We start from the raw sequence: 27,512 nt of genomic DNA, 5'->3' as shown, positions 1-27,512 counted from the left end.
AAATTAATTTTGAAGTAGGCTAGGCATATAGTGATAAAAAGTTATGTAACTCCTTTCATGTAATTGGAATAGCTTGTGATATCTGGTAATTTTGTATAACGGAATTATCATTCAGTGTAGCCGGTGTGCTGTGCTGAATCAGTCTTGTACAATTGGGATCATAGTATTGACATTTGTTTATTAGCAGTTATTCTATGTGTATGTGTACCTAAACATACTGCACTTGTTTTTTATACCACATAATTGTGCTTCAGAGAGTACATTTTTAAGGGACTTGAGGATAAACTTGATGATACCCTTCTAGTATCATTCAGTTACATCCAAGCGTTTTTTTTTTTTCCCTCATACAGGCAACAAATGGTCGAGAAAGATAGGGAAATGGCCTCTCTAAAGGAGAATGCAGAATCCCTGGGAACGCAATTGATGAAGCTACGTAGCCAGAGCCATTTACCAGCGGAGCATGGATCCGGAGAACAGCACTCCTCTGAGGAAATTATGAGGTATCAAGCATTAATTCAGCAACTGGAAGACAAATTGAGAATTTCTAATGTAAGTATTATTCATATGCAAATTTTCTTTGTTATACTGCACAGTACTATTCTCTCTCTAAATTGTTTATTATTTTTTGCAAGTTAGCAAGATGTTCTTTTTACACTTGTTGGAGAATTAGTAATGTTACTCCCATTAGGTAAATGTGTTTGTGGCAGCTCTAGAGCTAATGATTACTGCCCAGTCTCCATAACACCCATATCTAAAAAAATTTTAACGTCTTCTAGCAAAACGTCTTAATAGGTTTGCTGAAAGTAATCATCTGCTTCCTAGTTTGCAATTCGGCTTTTATAAAGGCCTTAGAGCATGTGGTGCCTTTCTTACAACTTCCAATGGCGTACAGAAATCCCTGGATTGTGGTCTGAAGTTCGTATGATTGGTTTTGATTGTAGCGTTGCCTTTAACAGTGTTAATCATGAGGCCCTTGTTTTCAAACTCAAAACAGTTGAGAATAAATGGGTCTTTTCTTAGCATCATTATTAAATTTTTAAGTAATATATTGCAAAGAATTTTTATTGATGGGCACTATAGTGAATATAGGAATGTGATATCTGGCCTATTGTTCTCCTGTCTGATCATCAGCAGTCTATTAGATTTCTTATTTCTGATCTAGATCATTATCTCTGGCACCATCCTTCAATTAGTTCTTTATGCATGTTGCATAAGATTTTTCATAACTCTGACCATCCTTTGCATTCAGATCTTCTCTGACTGTACCATCCTGTACATAGGTATGAAGTTAATTCTAACAGTCTTGCCCTCTTCATCATGAGGCTCAATACTAGACAGTATTCAAGAAGTTTTATTCCAGCTGTGACAGTACTGGTAAACAAGGGTATAGAGAAAGCGCAGTGGTGTGAAAATTACAGGAAAAAAAATTTCAACATGCAATGGAAATATTAGAATAATGCTCGAGCAACAGGAGCAATATTAAGAGTGAGTTAATTACATGGAAAGTGTTGCAAAAGGGAAGAGATTGTACCACGTGTACTGAGGGGCCTGGATTTGGAAATTTCAGACCACATTTACTTCATATTATCTACATGATGTTGCCTGCAAGTCCTTGGACACTTTCTTCTTGGATTCTGTGTTAACTGTTCAACAAGTTTTGTAATTTAACAGCTCTTCAGGATGAAATAGCATCTTGTAAGTATCATTTAGCATAAGCCTGGGGATGAGAGGTTGAATGAGTGGCTCTTTCTCCTTCTTCACCTCTCTTTGGGTTCAGCAGCCTAGTCAAGTACATCTTCAGCTTGGCAAGTAAGCAGGTAAGCTGTGTAAAAGAGTAACAGTACCCTTACTTACAGACTGTCTCATAAGGAACAACTCCCCTTCTTTCTTTTAACTAGGGAGGAGGGGTTAAGTAAAGTGTAACCTCCACAGCCATTTCTTATTTGCTTTTGGGGAATAGACTATCTATGACATCATTTTTTGTTAACAAATAAGATTTTTCTTGATTGTCCTTGTACAAATTTCACATTAACTCATACAGACCCAGGCTTAAACAGCTTCAACATCCAATATGTGATGCTGATTAGATAGATGCCACACTCTTTGAATGATGAAAGTAACATTACCAGAAAGGAATGAACCTTAGCCAGTCTCTTCAAAGGGACCATCTCTCACCACATAAAAGATGAAGGTTTGTATTTGCGTAGGGACAAATATCAAATTTTTAAGATCATTTGTATATTTTCTTAGCTATACCCCTCTCCATCCAATACCTGAAAGATAAAAGAGGCTTGACTACCTCTGACGGATAGGCGGTACCCCTCACACACCTGTTAATCCCAAACTACCTTATTAGGTTTCAGCGTCCATTCCAGCATGCTGACTTGGTCATCTACTTAAGAACTTAGGTTCATATGACAAGCAAATATATAGATCTATGAAAATTGCTACATTTTGAATGGATATTCAACAAGCACATCTACAAACATGCTCTTCTAAACCATCAGCAACAGAGGTAAATAACCATCATCAGCAGATTTATATCTGCCAATGATCAATAAATCTCGAGCAGAAAACCAGAATGTGCTTATCCACTGTTAATCTATTAGTGTGCATACTTTGAGAAATTCCTGCCATCTTAAGATATTTTTGTGTGCGGCAAGGGTTTTTTTATCATTAATATTGTTATAAGTATCAATGTTCCAGTTGCCGTTAAATGCGTAACACCCGCTGCTTTTATAATTTTTATTGAAATAAAGAACATAATTGGTCTTTTCATATCAGATTTAAGAACACTTTCCAAAGAGTAAAGGTTGTTTAAGGTGGCTTTCTAAGTTTCCCTGTCTTCTATCTCATTACTACAAATTTCCACACAAGATCTAGAGTGAAGGCAAGTATGGAGTCTGTCAAGAATCAGCTGTAAGATGCAATTCATCTTAGAAATGGAGAAAGTTACTAAGGCGTGTATGAATAGCGCCCTTGGAACTGCTTCATACAAATGACTTGGCATTAACAGCAGAATTTGAGGAAGAGGCATTGGAAGTGTTTAAAAGCTGGAAGGGGGGAGTAGTACATGTCCTGAAAATAGATTCAAGCAAACTTAGCTAATGGTAACTGGAAAGGAAAAATTAAAATCAGGAAAGTGTCTTTGTGGCTGTTCTGGGGTTGAACTTTGTGCTGTTTACCAGATGTAACAGATGGTATCACAAGAAGTGCTCTGCTGTGGTAGAGAAAAAGTTTAAGAAAAGGTAGAACATTTCTGTGATCTTGGTCTGTAAATTGGGAGTTGAACAAACTGTAAGAAAAAGATCGGTGGCAATATGGAGCAATGGAGAGAAATGGAGAGACTTTAGGTAAATAAAAAGACCCCAATCGTTGAAAGAAGTCTGAGAACATGAAGATTGAAATCGTTTGGGTATTTGATGTGAAGGAATGATTAACAGTTAGTCAGAAAAACTAAATAAGGAAATGGAAGAACAAAGTCTGGTAGGAAGCCCCAAGAAATTGTCGTAAAAGGTGATATATTTTTACGTCGATATGATAACCCACTGCTATGAATGAACTATCTCTATTAACTGATAACCTTTTTATTTTCTTATTTTCAAGAAGATTTTGTACCTTTAATTTTTTCCTGTCAAATTTTATACAGTTTGTATAAGGTATTGCTATATTTAAAAAAAAAAAAAAACTTGTCTCTCGTTTACAAAACTATTTGTATTCATAGGCTGTCTTAAAGAAAATTCCTTGAACTCTTAAATACTGTACTGTATTGTCAAGTGTCCTAAGACTGGCCAAATCAGTGATTTGGAAGTGGGAAATTAATTGCTTTGATATGTTCACAAAATATTTCTCATACCGTAATGCTTAAATTATACTAATAATGCAATCCAATATTGCTTTAGATCTAGAATCTTCCCCTAGTAATTAAATCTTTATAGTTAAATAGAACAATCAGATGTTTTTCAATAAGTTCACACCCAAATATTGTTAAATTGGAAAAAAAAACCTTTTCAGGACCAGATACAACAGATTACAACCAGAAATAATGAGCTCCAGGCCTTGATCTCCGAGTACAGCAGACAGACATCAGAACAAACGAACGGAAACTTAGTTAATGGAGATGCCACTGATGAAAGGATCTCGGAGGGTAAGACAATATGAAGTGTATTGAGAATTGAAATATTATTCAGAAATAAATTTGAAATTAAAAAAAGACTTATTATGTGTATTGTACACATATCATTTTAAAGGTAAAATAAGTTTATTAATAGCCATTGGTCAAATTATCAATATTCGTCTTCCTTCCCATGTGTGGTTATAATAATCCAAAGTCAGTCAGATTTTTTTTTATTGGTATATGAAAAGCACTTATCTTCATAACATATAATTGTTTTATTTTAGGATATTGAAAATATTGAGGTAAGATTACCTGTTTATTGGTGGATTAAGAAAAATACTTAAATAATTTTTAAAACTTGAAACATCCAAGTTGAGTAGTACTGTACCATTTAGGCAGAATTCACGTCCCCTTCTTACTGCATATATGAATTTTGTTTATAATATTTATCCTTATTCTTAAGTATATTTTTTAATATGTTCCTGGCATGTCTTTCATATTCAGCCAACAAAGATCTGATATTGAAAGTAGCTAAGCTCACAACATCCGTGAATGAGTTAGAAGCAGAAAAAATACAGCTGAAGGCACAATTAGAAGAAGAGAAAAACAAGAGAATTACATCAAAGACAGACGGAGAAAAGAAACCGGATCCTATAACATTAGGTACAGTATCATTTTGCTCAGAATCTTAGTCCTAATTACCTTTCATGATTGTTATTGTAGAAATTTCATTCAGAATTAGAAATAGTTTCAAAGAGCTCAGATGTTTCGCATCAATGAAGTTTGTTGTTAGCTCACAATCACTCTTGAAATTTATTGCTTTCATGGTACTTTTTTACTTATCCATTTCTTGCACTTGCATACCAAGCCTTGGTCCTTTTTCTTGTGTCGCAAGAATTTTCTTCAATTGGTTTTCTTCTTATTCAGCAGCAAAGCTGGAAAAGAAGATGGTAAAACCATGATTTAAAAGTTAACCGTTACAGAAAAATTTAATTTATTGAGGCATAATCTTTTTTTCTACTAATATTTGAATAGTAAGTCTCTTCAGTAAGAACTTTTAATGATAAGAATGTATGTTCAATAGTTGAAAAAAGTCTTCAATTAGGGCAAAACAACATACAAACTAATCAACTATATTTAACATCCTCATTTTGTTTATAGCTGTAGGGATTCTTGATATATCTGTAGAGTAGCTCTCTAGCGTTAGCGAGATCAGCCAACTGAAAACAATGGAGAATAGAGCGTGCATCTTGTTCCCATGTAGGAAACTTACCCTAGTATTTTATGTCCTTGTGACAACTACCCAAGTGAAACAAGGCATTTCTAAAATGATTGGGTGGCTGCTATATACTACTTCTTAAGTACTGTACTTTGTTGCATGTCCTTCATTATGAAACCATTCTACTTTAGTATCTCACTTGAAAAATAAACCACTTTATTTTAAAATAGCAAAATAATTTATCATAACAGTAATGAATGAAAACAGTTACATTTTTCAATATTTAACTTAGCCGGTGATTATATAAGCTGCAACTCTGTTGCTCGACAGAAAACTCTACGTTAAAAATCCGCCAGCGATCGCTATGCAGGTAGGGGGTGTACTTCAACAGCGCCATCTGTCGTGCAGGTACTCAGTACTCAATGTAAACAAAGAACTCAATTTTCTCTCTGTCGGGCTACCGGCAAGACCTACTAATTCGCTGTTGCTAACTGGATTTGTTTTCACAACTATTTGGTGAAGTACACTATTCTAGTTTTGAGCTTTCGCTATGCAGGTGTTTTATCTTCATCTCAAAACTTGAACTCGTTTTGGATAGATTTAATTATGGTGACAAAGAGAGTATGGACTTTCTTTCACTTTTAAATGGCCGACCCTTCCCTTAGACGGAAGTGTGTTTAGGCTTTTAGTAATTATCTTATCACGTTATAGATCTATATATTTTATATCTCTCCGCCTTTATTAGGCCTCTTCGATTAACTTTCCATTTATTATAAACATGTAAAAATAAATTTTAATGTTTTGTTTATATGCGACCTTTCCTGATAGTAGGCGGTCCTAACTTGGAACCGAAGTTAATCAACGTTGAGCCCTTTATATCGTAATTAGCTTTTAAAGAATTTAAAACTTTTTAAATGTAATATTTTATGAAAGAATTTCTTTGATAGTCTTCGTACTGTTTTCAAAGATGAACTAACGCAGTTGTTGACGTTCAGGACGTTCAACATGCGCTCTATCGTTACGATAGAGAGAGAGTGTATCACGGTTTCACTTTGCAGTAAGAGTAAATCGATTCTGACGTTTTGTTCATTCTTTCTTAGCTTTAATGTTTTAAATTCTAATTTAAAGGAACTTTTTATTTGAAAAACCTTTCAGTTTTTTCCTTTAGTCAAATAACATGTTTTTTTGACGATATATAATTGGGCTCTTCTCTTAGGTGCGAAATCAAGAGAGAAAGAGAGAGAGAAATAGAGACGGAGGGAGAGAGAGGAGAGAAAACGTTCCGTTCAAGCGGGTAACGTTGTTCTCGTGTTACTCTCGTCCCTAGTCTCTGTACGGGGAGGAAGGATAAAACGTTTTAAGGTTTTTATTCTCGTCCCCAGGCTATGTGCGGTGAGAGATTGAAAACGTAGTTATATGAACTAGTGTTTAGTCTCTTTCCCAGCCACTGATTTTTCTTTTTATCTTAAAATATGTTTTCTGTTTTTTGCTGGTATTATGAGCTTGCATTATACGACTAATTTCGCAATTACTACCTTTTAATGAAGGGTAGAATTGCGTGTTTCAGGTAGAAATAAGTGCAAAACAGAAAATCGAAGTGATAAAGTGATATGCGCAAAGTGTTACAGTGTTGCGTTCGAGGCGCAAAGTGTTACAGTGTTGCGTCCGAGGGTTCGTCTGTTCGTGCCTGTCGTTCACCTAGTCCGGGACCTCTTGCATGCTCCCAAGCCCAGGGGAGAAGTAATGTCAAACGACTTATGGGTTCGAGAGGCCTTGACCAACGAACAGACGTTTTCCCTCTATGGTATCGGGTGTTTCTTACCAAGATCTCCCCTACCATAAGACGAGAGAGACGTTGTTTCTCCTCGCCATCCGTAGGCTTTTCGCATAAGAAACCTGTCACAAGGTTTCGAAGCCCTTAAGCGAAAGTCAGTCCTTTCAGGACAGGTCCAGCGTCCTGGTTACAGCCATTAGGACAGCTCTGACCCTATGCAGTCATCGGATAACTGCTCGCCGCCTAACAAAAGCGTAACACAGACTCCGAAAGTCTTTTTTTGTAGGCAAAGTGTTGCGGTCACAGACGTTACCCTCGTCTATTACCACAACCATTTCCGTTGATCCTTAAGGGGTTGTATGGCAAAACATGCAGTATATGCTTGCCTCCCTTATGGAAGACTATTCTGCCGATTAGTCCGTTGAGTCTAGCCGTTTATCTCATCGATATCCTGGCTTTCAGCCAACCTAACGTTCCTTTGTGCTTACTGTTGACGTTGGCGTAGCTTAGTCACGTCAGTCAGGTTGTTTAGAACCACACTCGATGCGGTCTCGTGTGGTTTTTCAGCCGCATTTGGACGTTAGGCCACTGGCTGATGCTCCTGTTGACGTTCTAGACGTTCACTAACAATCGGAGTTGACTTGTTTTGACGCTGTGCGTCAACCTCCGCATTCTAGAGTTGTTTTGACTGCTCAGTCTAGGCAGTCAAAGCAGTCTCGAGTGGACGCTGTACGTCCTCACGCACCTGTTGTGGTTGACAGTTCAGTTGTTGACAGTTCACAGACTGTCAAGCAGTTACATGACGTTGCGTTCTGGTCCGCTACTAATGCACCAGTGAGAGACTCAGCTTTTATCGGACAAGGTTCCTGTAGATGAGGAAGTTGCTGTTCTCCCTCCTACTAATATTCCCTTGAGGACTCTGTCAGATGGAGAGGAGCCTTAAGCTGCTTAGCCTCCTATGGACTTTAATTAAATCATGATGATTTTTTTTAAGGATCTTCGTCCGGATCTTGTAACTGCTGCTCCTCGTTCGCCTAAACGTCAGAGCTTACACTAGGCCTAGCTACTTCGAAGCCGTTGTTTTTAAGCTAGTGCTCTCTCGCTCTCCTAGAGAGCGTTACGTTGGCTAGGCGACTGGTTTTTCACCAGGAGGAGTTTGGGGGATACAGCCTTTGCTTTCCCTTCTTTTAAACTGGTTTATAGAGCGAGAGTCTGATATGACACGAGAGAAGTTCTCGGCTTGGGAGTTCATGCCTCTGCCCAGATAGACTTCTCAATTCTGGTAGACTCTCCCTGGCGCCTAGCCAGGAGACGCTCCAAGTTGTTTACAGGTCAACTTCTCAGCTGTTGTCGAGCCTTTGAAGTTTTGCTGTACTATTATGTCACGCATAACAAGGCTTTCAGGGATGGTAAACGGTTCCGCCTCAGTCGCTAACCCCGTCTGTTGCCACACCTGCTCCCGTAGACCCTAAATGGACTTTGCTGCAAGACATGCAGTCCAAGCTTGCGTCCTTGATAGAGGACTTAAATGCGGAGAAGAACCTTCTGGCCAACAACCTTCCAACCGGAGGTTGTGCGCCCTGTTGACGCTGAGGTAACCTACTCGCGTCTGCCAGTTGAGGTGGTTCCTCCACCGATGCGACCCAGTGTGGGTTGCCAGCCGCACGTTGACGTTAAGCGACGCTCGGAGGTGGTTGTTGACGTTCAGGACGTTCAACAACCAGCAGAGGTGACTTGTTGTGACGCAGTGCGTCAACCTCAGCAACCCGGTAGGGTGTTGACTGCACAACCCAGACGGTCTAGACAGTTTCGGGTTGACGCTGTGCTTCCTCGCGCACCCATGGTTGTTGACAGTTCACAGACTGTGCAGCAGTTCCATGATATTGCGTCCGGCTCCGTCACGCATCCACCAGTGCGACCGGATTCAGCGAGTCAGACGTTGCCCACTCCGTTGCCGTTTTCCTCATCAGTTTCGGATGAGGAACCATCTGATGAGGACGTTGCTGAACAAGACGATCAGCCCCCAGCCCTGCTATCCATCCAGAAGATGCTGAAGAAGGAACGCTGCTCAGTCAGGCTGTGGATGAGTCTGGTAGGGACGCTGTCATCCGTGGATCAATTTGTGTCACTAGGAAGACTACACCTCCGTCCTCTTCTATACCATCTAGCTTTTCACTGGAAAAAGGACAAGACGCTAGAAGCGGTCTCGATCCCGGTTTCCGAAAAGATAAAGTCTTGTCTGACTTGGTGAAAGGACTATATCAACTTAAGAGAGGGTCTTCCCCTGACTGTTCAGACTCCCAACCACGTTCTCTTCTCGGACGCATCGGACGTAGGCTGGGGTGCGACATTAGACGGTCGGGAATGCTCGGGAATATGGAACTCGAGTCAAAGGACAATGCATTTCAACTGCAAGGAGCTACTGGCAGTACGTCTGGCCTGGAAAAGCTTCAGGTCTCTCCTTCAAGGCAAAGTGGTGGAGGTGAACTCGGACAACACCACGGCTTTGGCGTACATCTCCAAGCAAGGAGGGACCTACTCTGACGTTGTACGAGATCGCAAGGGACCTCCTCACCTGGTCAAAAGGTCTAGACATATCACTAGTAACGAGGTTCATCCAAGGCAACTTGAATGTCATGGCAGATTGTCTCAGTCGGAAGGGACAAATAATTCCAACAGAATGGACCCTCCACAAGGATGTATGCAAGAGACTTTGGGCCACCTGGGGCCAGCCAACCATAGATCTCTTCGCAACCTCGATGACCAAGAGGCTCCCAATATTTTGCTCACCAATCCCGGACCCAGCAGCAGTTCATATAGATGCCTTTCTCCTAGATTGGTCACATCTAGATCTATATGCATTCCCTCCGTTCAAGATTGTCAACAAGGTACTGCAGAAGTTCGCCTCTCACGAAGGGACAAGGTTGACGCTAGTTGCTTCCCTCTGGCCCGCGAGAGAATGGTTCACCGAGGTACTTCGATGGCTAGTAGACGTTCCCAGAACACTTCCCCTAAGGGTGGACCTTTTACGTCAGCCACACGTAAAGAAGGTACACCAAGGCCTCCACGCTCTTCGTCTGACTGCCTTCAGACTATCGAAAGACTCTCGAGAGCTAGAGGCTTTTCGAAAGAGGCAGCCAGAGCGATTGCTAGAGCAAGGAGAACATCCACCCTTAGAGTCTACCAATTGAAGTGGGAAATCTTCCGAAACTGGTGCAAGTCAGTATCCGTATCCTCGACCAGTACCTCTGTAACTCAAATAGCTGACTTCCTCTTATATCTGAGGAAAGAACGATCTCTTTCAGCTCCCACTATCAAGGGTTACAGAAGCATGTTGGCATCAGTCTTCCGTCACAGAGGCTTAGATCTTTCCAACAATAAAGATCTACAGGACCTCCTTAAGTCTTTTGAGACCACGAAGGAGCGTCGTTTGGTTACACCTGGTTGGAATTTAGACGTGGTACTAAGATTCCTTATGTCAGACAGGTTCAAACCGCTACAATCAGCCTCCCTGAAAGATCTCACCTTAAAGACACTTTTCCTGGTATGCTTAGCCACAGCTAAAAGAGTCAGTGAGATTCATGCCTTCAGCAAGAACATCGGATTCTCATCCGAAACGGCTACATGTTCTACAACTTGGTTTTCTAGCCAAAAACGAGCTGCCTTCTCGGCCTTGGCCAATATCGTTCGATATTCCAAACTTATCGTATGGTTGGAAATGAACTAGAAAGAGTCTTATGCCCTGTAAGAGCTCTTAAGTTCTATTTAAAACGAACTAAACCTTTACGAGGCCCGTCTGAAGCTTTATGGTGTTCAGTTAAGAAACCATCTTTGCCTATGTCAAAGAATGCTTTATCCTATTTTATCAGACTGTTAATACGAGAAGCTCATTCCCATCTGAATGAGGAAGACCAAGCTTTGCTGAAGGTAAGGACACACGAAGTTAGAGCTGTCGCAACTTCCGTGGCCTTTAAACAAAATAGATCTCTGCAAAGTATAATCGACGCAACCTATTGGAAAAGCAAGTCAGTGTTCGCGTCTTTTTATCTTAAGAATGTCCAGTCTCTTTACGAGAACTGCTACACTCTGGGACCATTCGTAGCAACGAGTGCAGTAGTGGGTGAGGGCTCAACCACTACAATTCCCTAATTCCATAACCTTTTTAATCTTTCTCTTGAAATGTTTTATTATTGTTTTTGGGTTGTCCGGAAGGCTAAGAAGCCTTTCGCATCCTACTTGATTTGGCGGGTGGTCAAAGTCATTTCTTGAGAAGCGCCTAGATTAGAGGTTTTGATGAGGTCCTGTTGTATGGGTTGCAACCCTTCATACTTCAGCTCCTAGGGGTCGCTCAGCATCCTAAGAGGATCGCGAGGCTCCGTAAGGAAGACGTACTTAAAAAGGCAGAGTAATTGTTCAAGTCGACTTCCTTACCAGGTACTTATTTATTTTAAGTTTGTTATTTTGATAACTGCTAAAATGAAATAAAAAATCCTTAGCTCATAATAATGTAAACATTTATTGCTGGTCTTTACCCACCCCCCTGGGTGTGAATCAGCTTATATAATCACCGGCTAAGTTAAATATTGAAAAATGTTATTTTTATAATAAAATAAATTTTTGAATATACTTACCCGGTGATTATATATTAAAGGACCCTCCCTTCCTCCCCAATAGAGACGCAGTGGACCGAGGAGAAAATTGAGTTCTTTGTTTACATTGAGTACTGAGTACCTGCACGACAGATGGCGCTGTTGAAGTACACCCCCTACCTGCATAGCGATCGCTGGCGGATTTTTAACGTAGAGTTTTCTGTCGAGCAACAGAGTTGCAGCTTATATAATCACCGGGTAAGTATATTCAAAAATTTATTTTATTATAAAAATAACATTTTAAGCTGAAATTTTATGCAACATCCTGTTATATACAAAAGAAGTACTCGGTTTATGAGTTTAATCCATTCCAGGAGAAGCTCGTAACCCAGAACAATTTTTCACATAAGAAATATAGGAAATTGACTCTGTGATCTACACATGCATACATATATACACTCAATTTTTAAGGTTTGCAATATTATTTAAGGAATAAATTATAACCTTCAACATAAAAAATAGATGCAAATTAATAATTCGCAATAGGAAATAGAAATATATTGACAAATTAACTCACCCTTCACCTTTGCTTTTGACAAGGAACTTATCTAGAGCTGACTGCATTGACCTTTTCTTTAAAATGTCATGGACATGCATCATAGCATTGTCGGTATTAAATAGAGATTCACTTCGCCCTGACGAAGACGTATCTTTCATAAAATTTTGTCTCCAGTGCTGTTGCTATTTCAATAATAGTATTTTTGGTAATCATATTACCTTCTAACTGTTTCTCATTAATCCAGATAAGCAGATAACTTTCAGTTTTAAGAACATGTCATTGATTCATCAATGACATGATTCCTCACTAGTGCTACTGGGAGAGTGAAAGTTACGCTCTAAGCAAGGAGGTGGTTGCGAGCTAATGTTAAACAAAATGGTGTAAGACACCTGTGAACCTGCTGTGTGGTTGGCGTGAGGGGAGGTACCCTCACTTTAGAGGTTACTGCACTGTAATTGTTCAGTGGCCACTTTCCTCTTGTTAAGGGTACAAGAGACTCTTTAGCTATGGTTAGCAGCTCTTCTAGGAGAAGGACACTGCAAAATCAAACCATTGCTCTCTAGTTTTGGGTAGTGCCATAGCCTCTGTACCATTGTCTTCCACTGTCTTGGGTTAGAGTTCTCTTGCTTGAGGGTACACTTGGGCATGCTGTCCTGTCTTGTTTCCCTTCCTCTTGTTTTTTTGAAGTTTTTAATAGTTTATATAGGAGATATTTATTTTAATGTTGTTACTCTTCTTAAAAATTTTATTTTTCCTTGTTTCCTTTCCTCACTGGGCTATTTTCCCTGTTGGAGCCCCTAGACTTAAAGCATCCTGCTTTTCCAACTAGGGTTTTAGCTTAGCAAGTAGTAGTAGTAGTAGTAGTAGTAGTAGTAGTAGTAGTAGTAGTAGTAGTAGTAGTAGTAGTAGTAGTAGTAATAATAATAATAATAATAATAATACATATACCAAGGAACTTCCCCCAAATTTGGGGGTAGCCAACATCAAACAAATGAAAAAAAAGGGGACCTCTCCTCTCTACGTTCCTCCCAGCCTGACAAGGGACTCAAACCGAGTTTGGCTGGTACTGCTATGGTGCCACAGCCCACCCTCCCCTGTTATCCACCACAGATGAAGCTTCATAACGCTGAATCCTCAACTGCTACTACCTACTACCTGTGTTATAGTAGTCTTATTAGTACTTGTCCACAAAAAATGCACAAGTACCTCTATTAAAATAGTTTACATAGATGAAATGAGGTTCCTTGAGTAATAAATTTTTCTTACTGGTATATGTTACAGATGTGGAATTCAATCCTGAGGAATTTAGAAAGTTAAAGGAAGCTCAAGAAGCCTTGGAGAAAAGGTTCAGTCGGAGCATGGACAAGGTTGCAGAACTAAGCGATGAAAAACAAAACCTAGAGCATATTATACAACAGTTACAAATTGAAAATGATTCCATAGGTTAGTGCAGCATTTTTTTTACTGAATATTTAATTGTTCTTGTCATATTTGGTTGAAATAACCTTTACACACTATTTTTTTTAAATTTTAGTATGGAATTATTGGATGGATAAGTCATCAAACCTTTTCATTTAAGGTGACTACATTACAATATACCAGTTTCAACGGGGTGTGATGAAGCAGCAGGCGAGAGAGCGAGAGCTTGAGCTGTCAAGCCTTAAACATGAAAGAGAGGAGGTGAAGATTAAGTTAGCAACATTGCAGGTAAATATAATGGTTATACATAGCATTCATAGATCAACGTTAATTCAATGTTTATTTTCTTGCATCATTGTAACCAGTGGTGATTTTCATAGATATATGCACAAGAAACTATAGATTAGGTATAGAATTGAAGAGACAGTGAAAGATGGAAATGGAAGGTTGTTAAAAGGAGAGGAGGCAAGGAAAAGGTGGGCGGAATATTTTGAAAGTTTGCTGAATGTTGGGGATGATAGGGAGGCAGATATAATTGCGGTTCCAGGTGTTGAGGTGCCAGTGATGGGAGATGAGAATGAGAGAGAGATTACAATAGAGGAAGTGAGGAGAGCACTAGATGAAACGAGAGTAGGAAAAGCATCGGGTATGGATGGTGTGAAAGCTGAGATGTTGAAGGAAGGGGGTGTGACTGTACTTGAATGGTTGGTGAGATTGTTTAATGTGTGTTTTGTGTTGTCAATGGTACCAGTAGATTGGGTCTGTGCATGTATTGTACCACTATATAAGGGTAAGGGAGATGTGCATGAGTGTTGTAATTCAAGAGGTATTAGTTTGTTGAGTGTAGTTGGAAAAGTGTATGGTAGAATACTGATTAATAGGATTAAGGATAAAACAGAGAATGCAATCTTGGAAGTACAGGGTGGTTTTAGAAGAGGTAGGGGTTGTATGAATCAGATTTTTACAGTTAGGCAGATATGCGAGAAATATTTAGCAAAAGGTAAGGAGGTGTATGTTGCGTTTATGGATCTGGAGAAAGCATATGATAGAGTTGATAGGGAAGCAATGTGGAATGTGATGAGGTTATATGGAGTTGGTGGAAGGTTGTTGCAAGCAGTGAAAAGTTTCTACACAGGTAGTAAAGCATGTGTTAGAATAGGAAATGAGGTGAGCGATTGGTTTCCGGTGAGAGTGGGGCTGAGACAGGGATGTGTGATGTCGCCGTGGTTGTTTAACTTGTATGTTGATGGAGTGGTGAGAGAGGTGAATGCTAGAGTGCTTGGACGAGGATTAAAACTGGTAGGCGAGAATGATCATGAATGGGAGGTAAATCAGTTGTTGTTTGCGGATGATACTGTACTGGTAGCAGACACAGAAGAGAAGCTTGACCGACTAGTGACAGAATTTGGAAGGGTGTGTGAGAGAAGGAAGTTGAGAGTTAATGTGGGTAAGAGTAAGGTTATGAGATGTACGAGAAGGGAAGGTGGTGCAAGGTTGAATGTCATGTTGAATGGAGAGTTACTTGAGGAGGTGGATCAGTTTAAGTACTTGGGGTCTGTTGTTGCAGCAAATGGTGGAGTGGAAGCAGATGTACGTCAGAGAGTGAATGAAGGTTGCAAAGTGTTGGGGGCAGTTAAGGGAGTAGTAAAAAATAGAGGATTGGGCATGAATGTAAAGAGAGTTCTATATGAGAAAGTGATTGTACCAACTGTGATGTATGGATCGGAGTTGTGGGGAATGAAAGTGATGGAGAGACAGAAATTGAATGTGTTTGAGATGAAGTGTCTGAGGAGTATGGCTGGTGTATCTCGAGTAGATAGGGTTAGGAACGAAGTGGTGAGGGTGAGAATGGGTGTAAGAAATGAGTTAGCGGCTAGAGTGGATATGAATGTGTTGAGGTGGTTTGGCCATGTTGAGAGAATGGAAAATGGCTGTCTGCTAAAGAAGGTGATGAATGCAAGAGTTGATGGGAGAAGTACAAGAGGAAGGCCAAGGTTTGGGTGGATGGATGGTGTGAAGAAAGCTCTGGGTGATAGGAGGATAGATGTGAGAGAGGCAAGAGAGCGTGCTAGAAATAGGAATGAATGGCGAGCGATTGTGACGCAGTTCCGGTAGGCCCTGCTGCTTCCTCCGGTGCCTTAGATGACCGCGGAGGTAGCAGCAGTAGGGGACTCAGCAGTATGAAGCTTCATCTGTGGTGGAAATGTGGGAGGTTGGGCTGTGGCACCCTAGCAGTACCAGCTGAACTCGGCTGAGTCCCTGGTTAGGCTGGAGGAACGTAGAGAGTAGAGGTCCCCTTTTTGTTTTGTTTCTTGTTGTTGTCGGCTACCCCCCAAAATTGGGGGAAGTGCCTTTGGTATGTGTGTGTGTGTGTGTGTATATTTTATGTTGTCACCATCTTGACAATTATATATCATTGCAGGAGCTAATGGCTTCATTAGCCCTAGAAAATGGTCACAATCAACAGCAGCTACGTAAAATGGAAACTGTCATTAAACAACAGCCAGCTCCAGAGACTAACATGATAGGTAAGTGAAATTAATTTGTTTAACAACACCCTAAGTAGCAGAACAGATAGGTTTCCATGATATTTGAAATTTTCCTCTCACCATGAATGAAAATGTAATCTCTTCAGACCATTTTTCATGTGTGGTAAAGTTTTTCATCATGTAGAATATAGTTGTTGTTGCTAAAAAGATCAAAGAAATGTGTTAGTTGTCCAGGTACATATAAAAACCCTCTTCTTTTACATAGGATAGATAACAGCAAAGCTGGAGCACACGGCTGTTAAAATTCATAACAAGGTGCAAACAGCTGTCCCCCTAGTTACCAGTCTCAGTAGCAGTGGGAAGAACCCCCTCCCTTCACGCTGGCTTACTGATAAACCTCTTTGATTTCAGCCATTGGTGTGAATGAACGTTCTCACCACTGGAGTACTGGTTTATAATATTTTCTTTTGATTTTCCTCAGTGTTTCAGTGAGGATGTTGAATATGCCCGTGTGTGTCAGGCCATAAGTGTGGCACCTTCATATCCAAAGGAGAGACTGATCCTCATCTTTTGTGCTTAGCTTGCAGAGGACACACTATAGCCAGACCTCACCCTACAACAAGTGTCGAAAGTGGCCATCCTTCTACTGGGAGGTGTACGATGAAGGGTAAAAGTGATGGCCCTTTAACTTTAGGGCAAACCTCGAAGCGGGTAGATTCTCCCATTTCCCCGTAGAGAAATGAGAAGGCATGTCTGATCATCAGATGAATGATGCTTTATAAGACTGTTGTGGCCTTCCTTGGGTCTGAAGGTTTCATCCTCCATGGATAGACTGGTGGAGTCGCTGGTTGGGAGGCCTATGCAGGAGAGTTTCTGTTCCTGCTAGAGATATCATTGGCTTGTTTCCTTCCAGAGGCAAGAAGTCTCTCTTTTTTGTTCTCTAGAGCTGCGTCCTCTGTAGGTGCTCTTCCAGGTGACCCCTCTGCTTGAGTCTCCCTCGGTAGTTTTCCTCCTGCACGCTTTCCCTAAGGCAAACGCATTAGTTCTTCTCTCAGCACGTAAGTAGGCATAACTGCTCGTACTCTTGAGTTCATGAGCCCTTTGTTACCTGTGCCTGACAGAGGACTGAAACACAAATGCACGTACCTGTCCTTCCTGTTAGGATCCCGATTGCTCTACAGAAAGTTCAGATGATTCTACTTCTTGATCACCGACTTAACCAGAATTCCCTAAACAGTCTTCAGTTCTATCAGTTCAGTACTTCTGAGGGTGATAAAATCATTCAACTTCAGTTTAGCACAAAACCTCATGATTTTCCCATTTGTGTGTATGCTCATATACGCCAGCATTGTTTCGTCAAGGAAAATTGACAATGGTTTTCCCAGGTACTAGTCATGTTTGGTCATGGTGGGTACACCTTCTATTGACCTCAAAGTAATTTAAGTTGTGATCTCACTCATCTATCCCTGGCCCTAGAAGAAATTACATCGTCTTCTGATGGGATCCCCTAATGCAACATGCAACACCCCTCTCTTCCTCTTCCTACTCCAAATTTCAGGAGTGTAAGAGTCATTAGAGTAGCATCAGTCCTTTGTGGAGGCATGGAGCTGATGAGAGGGAGCTGTAGAAATAGCTTATTCATGTCTGGCTCCTCATCATTGTCATCAATTCCTTCCCTAGAGCAACCTGAAGATCATCCCAGGTCATGTGAATTTTAGCACAGAATAACTCACACAAAATATTGATGTATTTTATCATATACAAATTTTTTCAAACGCTTCTTTTTCATATATTCAACTAACAGTAATTCCTTATTTTCTAGCCCTAACTTCTCATGCATACTAGGTTCATTATGAGAGTCATCAATGCACACTGGACTGTAGGAGTGCTTATGTTCCTGAGCACAGTTGTCTACCTGTTCGTGTATGCTAGGTATCTCGGCTCTTACCACCTCCTCCCAAACCTGAGGAGAGAGGACATGCTATGATACATGTCATTCATCAGCGCTCTACCTCAGCTACTTGCACATCCGCTTTGCTTATGCTGACACTTATTTGGAGACAGGTAAACAACACCTGAGCTACCTGTTACAAATTTCTAGCACTCACATGCTAGTGCACTCGCTCACCATCCAATTATAGGCCTCAAGCTTCCAAGGATTCCCAGGGAAACTCTATCTTGGTTAAGGTTCAAGAGAACCTTGGACTGATCCCAGGGCCATAGGCCCTTAGATTAAATCACCACTTACAGCCCTCACAATTTCAAGATCACCTACTTGAGGGCATAAGGACTTGCGCACTTCAGAGGGTTAACTGAATGACTTGGGGATTGTCCCCATTAAGTTAAACGTCAATACTAGTTAACTCTCCATCCAGGTGACATATTTCATCCTAGGCACCATAGGGGCTTGAAGTCACCTAAGGTAGTCTCGTACATGGAAGAGTTCCATCCCTTGCCTGTTGAGGTTCCCCATGAACACACTGCTGAGCAGTTGCAAGTCCATCCCGATTTTGTCTCAAGAGTTTAGAAGGAAAAGCGGGTGTCCCCCAGCCTCCTTACTTCTCTCTCAGCTGACCCTAGGTGTAGGAAATGCAAGGCTCTAAAAATAGTCCCAAAGAATAGGACTACCCATTCGACTATTGGGTCAAGGACCTCACAGGAGTCCAGCATTTGGAAGTGCCAGCTTCACCTTGAAAGGGCAAAGTAGAAGGCCCCCTCCAATTCCCACTTCTCTTACCAGAGGGATGAAGGGAAATCTTATCTTCACTAAAACCCCCTTTGGCACCGACCAGGAAGGGGGCCAGAGGGGGAAGACTTAGAGGAGTCATTTAACAACTCATATCAGCTAGCCTGTCTGAAGGCCCCTGACATGGAGGAGGGAAATTCAGAGTCCATCTTTTTGCTGATTTTTGCCTATATTAGAAAGGCGAATGTCTTAGGTAAGGCTCCTTCCTCCCCTCCTAAGGGGAGAAAGGCAGCCATTGATAGGCTTTGTAGGGCCAATAGATCACAGTTGGAGCTTCCCTGATTGATCTTAGCTTCGAAAGCTCTAGATAAGGTTGATGCCCAGGTGTCAGCAAGGAGACTCACTGGGGACAGGGAGGTATGTCAATATCATTCCTCCAGCATTTTTTCACCAAAGAAAATGTTACAGGACACGTAACCGTGGTTACACCATTCCAGTAGAACGTTTAGATTCCTAACCTATTATTTTTGCAGCATCTTATGCTCTAAACAAGGTGAGCACAGCTATGGCAACTTCCTCGGTGGACTACTAGTCCGACACACTCGGTTTTCTTACCAAGACGGACCCTATTGAGCGTAAGGCTATAAAAAGTTGTTCTTACTGGGACAAGTACCATAGAGTTCCTCACCCATCAAGTTGCCAAACAGTGGGCATCAAGTTCTAAAGAAACACAATTTCATGGCCTCCAAGTTTCAAAGACCGATCACTTGTAAGAAGGTTCTGCAGCTCAGAAACACTACCGTTAAAGGTCCCATCTTGTTTCCAACAGATGTAGATGTGGTTGCAGAGAAGTGGAGGAAAGCGAGTCAGGTCTCCCTCCTATATCGGGCCTTTCCATTCAGGCAGCCACGGGGTTCCACCTCCGGCCAGCAGAAACCATTGCAATTAACAAGACAGGCACACAACGTAATGACGTCAAAAGATAATTCCTGCCCTACACAGTCCAATTCCAGACAGTGTCTGCAACAGAAGTGCCCTTTTCTAACAGAGCCAAGGGCACTGAAAACGAGGAGGTAAGAAGAGAGTTCAATGACCCTGCTAGGGGGAAAATCCCTCTACAGTACCACTGATGGAGGGATGCCTGCAACCCAGATGGAGGAGGTGGTTACACCATGGAGTTGAACAGTGGGCGGTAGATTTATTGCATTTCGGGTACCACGTCCTGTTCCTCAGCTCTCCCTCCTCTATTTCCTCCATTGACGAAGTGAATGAAAGACAAAATCATCGTCCTTTCATCATGGGTCAACCAGACCATGGTAGAGAAGGGTGCTGTCCAGGATGTCGTCAAAGGGTCCCTCAGGCTTCTTCTGTTGACTCTTTCTTGTTGATAAAGGCATCTGGAGGCTTTAAAAAATGTGTTCTGCAAACTCCATTCAAAATGGAGAGTGCAGCCACGGTCAGGCAGGCAATCAGGCCATTAGACAGTAGTTCTCAAGGTTGTTTACAGTACTTCCAGATCACAGTACTGTACATCCTCCCTCCAGCAAGTACCTTTGGTTTGTCATACTGGACAAAATCTACTAGTTTGAGGTGTTATGTTCAGTCTGTCGACAGCACCGCAATTATTCACCATGGTGCTTACCCTCGTATCAGTGTGGGCTCATGCCAATGAGATACAACTGTGATGTTACTTGGATAACTGGCTGATATTGGCGGACTCGGTGAAAACAAGTCTCTACCAAGACAGGCTTCTCTCGTTCTGGCATAGCTGGAGATTGTCTGGGAACAGAGACATACATTTCGGAATGGAGATAGACACAATCCGCGGGAGTCTTCCCATCACGGAGATAGACACAATCCGCGGGAGTCTTCCCATCACGCCTACTGGAGGTGGCACTTCCCTTCCTTCAACATCCTAAGCTGCAAGCCCTAGACCCAATGGTCCTCAAGGGCTAATAGGCATTCCTGACTTTACTGAAGATTGACAGGAGTACAGTATGTTCCTAACAACAGAGGTGGAGGAAGTTCAGGCGAATGCGGAGATTGTTGGTGGACAGCGGCAAGATAGCGCAGTGTATGCTGAGCAGATTGCGCCTGGAAGAGAGATTTCCGGAATGTATCCAGAAAAATCGCTCTGAGAACACATGTTAGGGATTAACAGCTGCTCATAGTGGGGAAAAGGTGAATGATTAGGATGAGGGATATCAGCGGGAAGCAAGTATGACGGCTGAAGTGAAATCTAAAGCCAAAGGATAAGTGTCAATAGTAAGAATCCTTGGCCTCATGTTGAAGGGCAAGTGGAACTATGTCATAGATATTCATAAAAAAAAAAAAAACCATGGTCACCTTCCCCCATTATTGTGTCCTTGATAAGACCTGATAACGAAGGACCAGACAGGGGAAGATCTGGGCTAGAAAGAGAAGATCTAAATTTCTTACTCACCGAAGTAATCAAAGGAGAGTAATCGCGTGTAGCCTTCTTCTTTTGTCAGCCATGGAGCTTCTATCACTTGTTTCACATTCATTTTGTAACTGAAAAAGAAACAGTGATTAAACAATGCAAGAAAACTGGAGGCTAGTAACAAACTTCTTGAATCACTTCAGCAGCCAAAAGACGAGGGAGATATCAGCCACAAGCAACATCATACCAACCTATTCAATATGAGGGAGGGTGATGCAGCTATACTAAGCTGCCAAACCCTTGATAATTCTTCACACAGGAAGCTGATAACCCAACCCAGCAACATCAGGATCCCTAGACTGGAGTGTAGAGGAATTAGATGGGCCCCATCTGAGTGGGCTAACTACAGTATAAAGGGAGCTGATCAATGCCTCTGCTATATTAGATTTCACTAGTTGTCAGTGAGGCATCTACATGGACTCAAGCATATTAAATCCAGGCAGATCGGTCACCTACTTAGTGGAACCCTGACCTGAATCCAACCTAGGCAGTGAAGTGATTACTGAAATGTTTCCAGGGGGATGCTTCCTTAAGCAACCCAAGGGATCCTTTGAGGATCCTGTAGTAAGTCGTCCTCTGCAGAGTTCAGTCTATCCACAGATCCAAAGTCAACAACATGGATAAGGGCCTGGTTCATTAGGCCCATCCCTGAAATCCTTAACTGCTGAAATTGGGATACAGTATCCAAACCAAAGAAACCTTCTGGATCCTTGTTGGCTAAATACTCAGCAGGCCCCACGATCTAAGAGTCTTTTCACCCACATAGAAAAAGAGGAAAACGGCCTTAGCTCATAGGTGTTCTACCCAAGGCTCCGAATTCTGAGCGGAAATGATGCACTCCAAACAAATAAAACATTTTTAAGGCCCAAAACTCTGTTCCAACCAGCCAAAAAATCATAATGCACCAAACAACATATGTAACCTCATACAGTTTAGAAGAGTTATAGCAAACACTGATGTATCCTGATTAATGACAGTCATTTGAGTTATCGTGTAGGTAGCTGGAGTCACCAAATTTTGTCCAACAATTTACTTGCTCATTTGACTAATGCGCGTAGCCCAACATGCTCTGCATGTCAGAACAGAGGAGTAATGAGATAATGTTTATTAGTGAGTGAAACAAGCCACAGCTGAGCATACCAGTTAGTGAATAATTAGTATATGTTTGTGTACCAACATACTAACAGATACACTTATTAGTGTAAGTGAAGACAGACACAGATATGAAGGATTCTCATTTTCTACACGAGTGACAGGTCTAGTGACCCAATAGTCTATGCCTGTACCCTCATGTAATAAAAATATTTTTTTGAGTAAACCCTCTTGACAGGGGTTAAGAAGTCTACCAAATACCCACTAGCTAAGATATTCATTTCAGTAAGACAGGTGATGTGTATCCTAGACCCAATATTATATAACCTCATGGTTTACCAAGCTAAAGGTTATGAGAACTACAACCAAAATGAAGCTGCCCCTTCTTTGTAAAAGAGATTCACTTGTGATAGTCATAACTGTTTTCTCTCCCACCAATACCCACTTCAAGTGAATATGGAAAGGCAAGTACCAGTAAGAACATCTGACTGATGAGTCAGACGCCTCCTCTCATGGTCATATACTCAATGTAGGAGGATGGGAACATCACCCCTCACTAAATTATTGTCTTCAATACAATCATGTGGGAATACAGTCTAGAAATAGGCTTTAATGAAACACTCTGATACAGCTGAATAAGCAGACTAATCCTACCTCAATACTAACCTTACCAAGTTTATAACCAATAGGCTAAGGAACACTCGGTTGGGATTCACTAACATTGAGCTAGAAACTGACTACCATACAGTTAAATTAAAGGTAGTAATATTCACCCTTAAACCAGCTAGACAGCCTCCAATGAGGTTATGCTAGCCTAACCAAGGTGTAGATATGCAAAATTAAAATTCCTTCATACTTATAACAATGTAATAATTGGAACTTGTTGAAAATGAAATGATTACTAAAATGGTGCCAGCAGTCAACAAACACCTTTTACATTACTAAGAGACTACTGTACAGGACAGTAAAATTACTTACAAAGTTATAGTCAACACAACTAACTTTTGGAGGGCAAGAAACAAAGCCAATTACTTGAATGCTGGTGCTAACTAAAAACTAGTTCTTGAAGGGGATATTGTTTACTATACTATAAACACAAAGAATGGAGGTTAAGGATTTGTTGTGACATACGTACTCTGACTAGAACTAGAACAGTGATTCCTTTCTGGGATGCCGTGCATTACACGACTCATAGCAGATGACTTTCAACTAATGGTGTGATGTCGCAAGTTCAACAAAGCCTGAACTTGCAAGGTTTCCCTATACACATTGAGTCTGTGCCTTGCACATCGATATGCTGGCCCTAGAGCAGGGGAGACTATTTCTTTGGTATTTATGTTGTATTGGATTCCCTTTTCTAGCCTTTTAAAGGAACGTCCTTAGAGACCAATCAACACTTTAACTCAAAAACTGCATTACAGTATACCCTTGATAAAAACAACTTTTCATATTACCCCACATTAAAATATAATCAGTGTTAGGCTAGCTTCCCTTTGGATTAATTTTGGTCAGAGGGGGATCAAAGCCTTAAAAGGTAGAGTGGAATAGTCTCTATCCCTTGAAGGAGATGACTGACTGTCACACCTTTCAATGTCTTAAGGTAACAATGCAGACCTAGACGAGGGTGTAATAAGGTGGTGACAAACCCTACACTGATTGAAGAAAATTGTCCTGTGTACTGTAACAAAGACAACGTCGTCTCCTGTAATGAAGGATTAATTAAAGGAATAATTTTTTACTACACTTGCAAAAAAAAAATTACTTTAAATGGGAAAAACTTTCCACCAAAACAAATACAAAAGTATTTAACTGGAGCTAAATTGAATGGGTTTAATATAATAGGCATCCTTGAGCTCCAAGGAAACCACTACCTGATGAAGCCTCAAATTGTATGCCTGCTATGTGTTAATAGGCAAATGTCATTGATAGGATACATCCTTCAGCTGCTCTAGGAACCAGAAAGATACCTCTTGCCTGCTTTAGTAGTGTCATCTCATTTTATTGCCTAGTACTGAAATCCCCTGATCATAAACTTAAATATACTGGGTCCAATGCTATTGTGAAGTAAATATTTCTTGATGAAATGCGACTAAAAGCTTGGCCTCTGATTGTATTTACTGTCTTAAGAATTCCAGAAGACACCAAGCCACTTTCAAAAGAGAAATCTGCTGAGGACCAACTTATTACCTCCGCCAACAAAGTTGGAAGGAGATTATGTTTTCATCCCTATTTGTGTGTTTGTTTGTGAACAGCTTCCTGGCCACAATTTTAATCGTAGAGTAATGAAACTTGCAGCAATTAACTTATGTAAAAAGCTGGAAATTATTAAATTTTGGGAGGTCAAGGTCAAAGGTCACGGTCAAGCAAAATGAAATTTTCTTTTGTCACCCTTGACAAGTGACTACGTCTCCTGTGCTAGAAACAGACTTCAGTTACTTTGTTAGTAGTTTTTTTTTCTAGAGGAAGGATATGGATAGGATCAAGTCGACCTTTTGTGAATCCTTGCTGCCTATTCCTCTGGCATCCTGACTTGTTTGGTCACTGAGTTCACAAAGATAGCTCAGCTTGATTAAGAGTTCCTAAAGTGAAAGGATTAAAAATCTATTAAGAGACACCAACATCCTCAGCCTTGACAATGCCCTACAACTGATATGAGCTGATTACACCTAAAATAATTCTAATTCCTACGAGTTAGCCATGGTCATGAACTCGCTAAGAAAATGCCCATTCATGTCCACATGCTACCATGAGGGAAGGAAGAAGGTATTTAAAGGTGTACTGATCAAAGGAGGTTAATGTATTTAGTGTCATCTTCCATTCTATAAATTTGGACCACTGGTGAAGAAGGATAAAATTTTGTTGAAACCTTTTGTCTTCCATGTGATCCTTTACATCTTTTATGATATTTACAACCATACTGACCACATAACAGGTTGAACATCAAATTCAGCATCACCCATAGTTGGATCTGTCTAGGTTTTTACAGCTGAAACCTCTATCCTCGGTTTCTGCATCCCCCCTTTCTATTGAGTGTTACAGATCCTGTCCTGGATTTCTATAAAAAGAAGAATGATCCTGCTGGGCCATGGAAGCCTTTGGTGTGTCCTCTGTATGAATGTCAGAGGTTGAAACTTTAGCCAGGTTCCTGTAGCATCTCACCTTCTTAGTCAGAGTGCCTGGCATCTTGGTGCCCAAGCTTGAAAGAATAGCAAGCATGCTGTCTAGGGTCACAAGAACTTTTGTATGCATGTAATGGATGGGTCTTAATCCTCAAACAGTCCAAGAAGAAAAAGGTAAATAAATCTAGATAAAAGGCTCTCCTCAAGAAGGAGCCAGGTTATGTCTACCTGTAGACTACCTATGGGAGTCCTCCTAGCATGATGGCGTGACCTGTTAAACTCATTTGGTTGGCCCCAGTATAAGACCAGTCAAGTCACTGTCATTTACAAGACTTCTAACAAATGGATAAATAACTAATTAGTGCCATAGTCACAAACTCTCATCATTATCACTGGCACAGCTTCAGTCTTGATGTGCCTGTGGTCAGCTTCTCAGTCTGAGCACTGCTACTGCTGCTAACCTGACATTTTGCACAGTATCACAACTAAGTAATGACTGCTACCACTTATATCTAATAATGAAGTTGCCCGATTCTTTCATTTTCTACTTGTAATAGTTTTTCCCATTTGCATACCATCTTTGCAACTAACTGTCCAATTTCTTTAGTTTTTTCTTATTTCCCTTTTTATATTTATTTTTCAAATGGTAAGGTTGAGAACAAATTAGTGTTTGCAAATGCTATGCCCATTATTATTATATTCAAGACTGGGTGTAGGGTGAGGCTGGATGACATGCCCCCTTATCTGAGGAGCTCAAGAAGTTTACATGGTTGAATGACAAAAATTTCATGCCAGGCTTGAAATTCATTGTTGGGCCTGATATCAGTACACTGACAGTCTTTTAAGTAATGAAGGTCAGTTATTAGTGTATATCCAGGCTGTTTTCCTAGACCAGTTATAACTTGGATATAGCTTTAATGTTCATCTTTGGTAGAACTCTTATAAAGAGTTGACATTCATCATAGAGAAAACTATGGATGACTGTGGAATATTATATCCACCAAAAAGTAAATTATAAGCAGATTTGTATACTTTGTCTTTGATCATTTAAAAATCGAAGTAGCTCGTCAGTACTTTAAATTCATTGATCTTTTGTCCTCTTTTTACAGAGCCAGTAGTAAATGGGACAATTGAAGAAAATCATGTTGAAGCTGCAGAGGAGGCTTCTGAAAAGCCAGATGAGGATAATAGTAGTAAGCCTTTAATACCACAGACAGATGCTGAAAGTACTTTCCATGTCAATGGAACACAAGAATTGCAAGTTAAAAGTAACGACGAAGCAACCAAGAGTCCAACTGTTCAAAGAATAATAGATTTGTTAAATGAAATGGAGTCCACAAGCCAAATGGAACACTGTGGTCTCCAGAAGTTCCATCCGTGTCCACTATGTTCAGGGAAGCTTATAACTGTTTGAGATTTGTATATAGCTATCTTTTTATCAAAGTATGTGCTGAGATATTTTGTTATAGCATAGTTCTTGTTACTGTATAATGAAGGGCCTTACATTGCATGATATTTGCCAGTAACTAGTTTTAATATTTCCTACACTTTGTCACCTATGTGGCACTTATGGTGGGATAGATGTGTATTGTATATACTTTTGGGGCTTCAAACCTTTCTCTCATTTAGGCTTGAACTTTGTAAGTTTTGTACTTAAGTTTTTTTATTCAATATCCAAAGGCAATTTAAGATTATTCAAGTATATACAGTACCCAGTACTCTTAGTACTATAATATTATGGCAAAACTTAAGGTCCCACCAAAATTGAATTTGTCCAAAGTGATATTTCGTAATAGCAAAGGAGATCTTTCCAGAAAACATTCAAAGAAGTCTCTTATCTTCTCGGTCTTGTAATATACATACATACATAGTTTTTATTTATTTATTTTTTTTTTTTTGAAGATGCCCATTTTGTTTTTACCTTTATTTCAAGCTGGACCAACTTTCCTTTCATATAGTATATCAGCTCCTCTTAGTTGCTATGGATA

At 40.6% G+C, this 27,512-nt stretch overlaps 1 protein-coding gene across 1 annotated transcript in view; it reads left to right on the top strand.

The window, feature by feature from the left end:
• Positions 1 to 27,046, top strand: part of LOC137621609 (golgin subfamily A member 2-like) — a 109,286-nt gene extending 82,240 nt beyond the window's left edge. Inside the window, exons 12-18 of the mRNA XM_068352033.1 lie at positions 351 to 549; positions 4,015 to 4,147; positions 4,622 to 4,780; positions 13,540 to 13,701; positions 13,838 to 13,965; positions 16,100 to 16,205; positions 26,634 to 27,046. Of these exons, the coding sequence (XP_068208134.1) occupies positions 351 to 549; positions 4,015 to 4,147; positions 4,622 to 4,780; positions 13,540 to 13,701; positions 13,838 to 13,965; positions 16,100 to 16,205; positions 26,634 to 26,938 (1,192 nt within the window). The 3' untranslated portion in view covers positions 26,939 to 27,046. The remainder of the gene's footprint in view (positions 1 to 350; positions 550 to 4,014; positions 4,148 to 4,621; positions 4,781 to 13,539; positions 13,702 to 13,837; positions 13,966 to 16,099; positions 16,206 to 26,633) is intronic.
• The last annotated feature ends 466 nt before the right edge of the window (positions 27,047 to 27,512 follow it).

Source organism: Palaemon carinicauda, chromosome 28, assembly GCF_036898095.1.
Source record: "Palaemon carinicauda isolate YSFRI2023 chromosome 28, ASM3689809v2, whole genome shotgun sequence".
Lineage (NCBI taxonomy): Eukaryota > Metazoa > Arthropoda > Malacostraca > Decapoda > Palaemonidae > Palaemon > Palaemon carinicauda.
The sequence above is the reverse complement of the archived record's forward strand: the minus strand, read 5'-3'. Positions and strand labels throughout refer to the sequence as shown.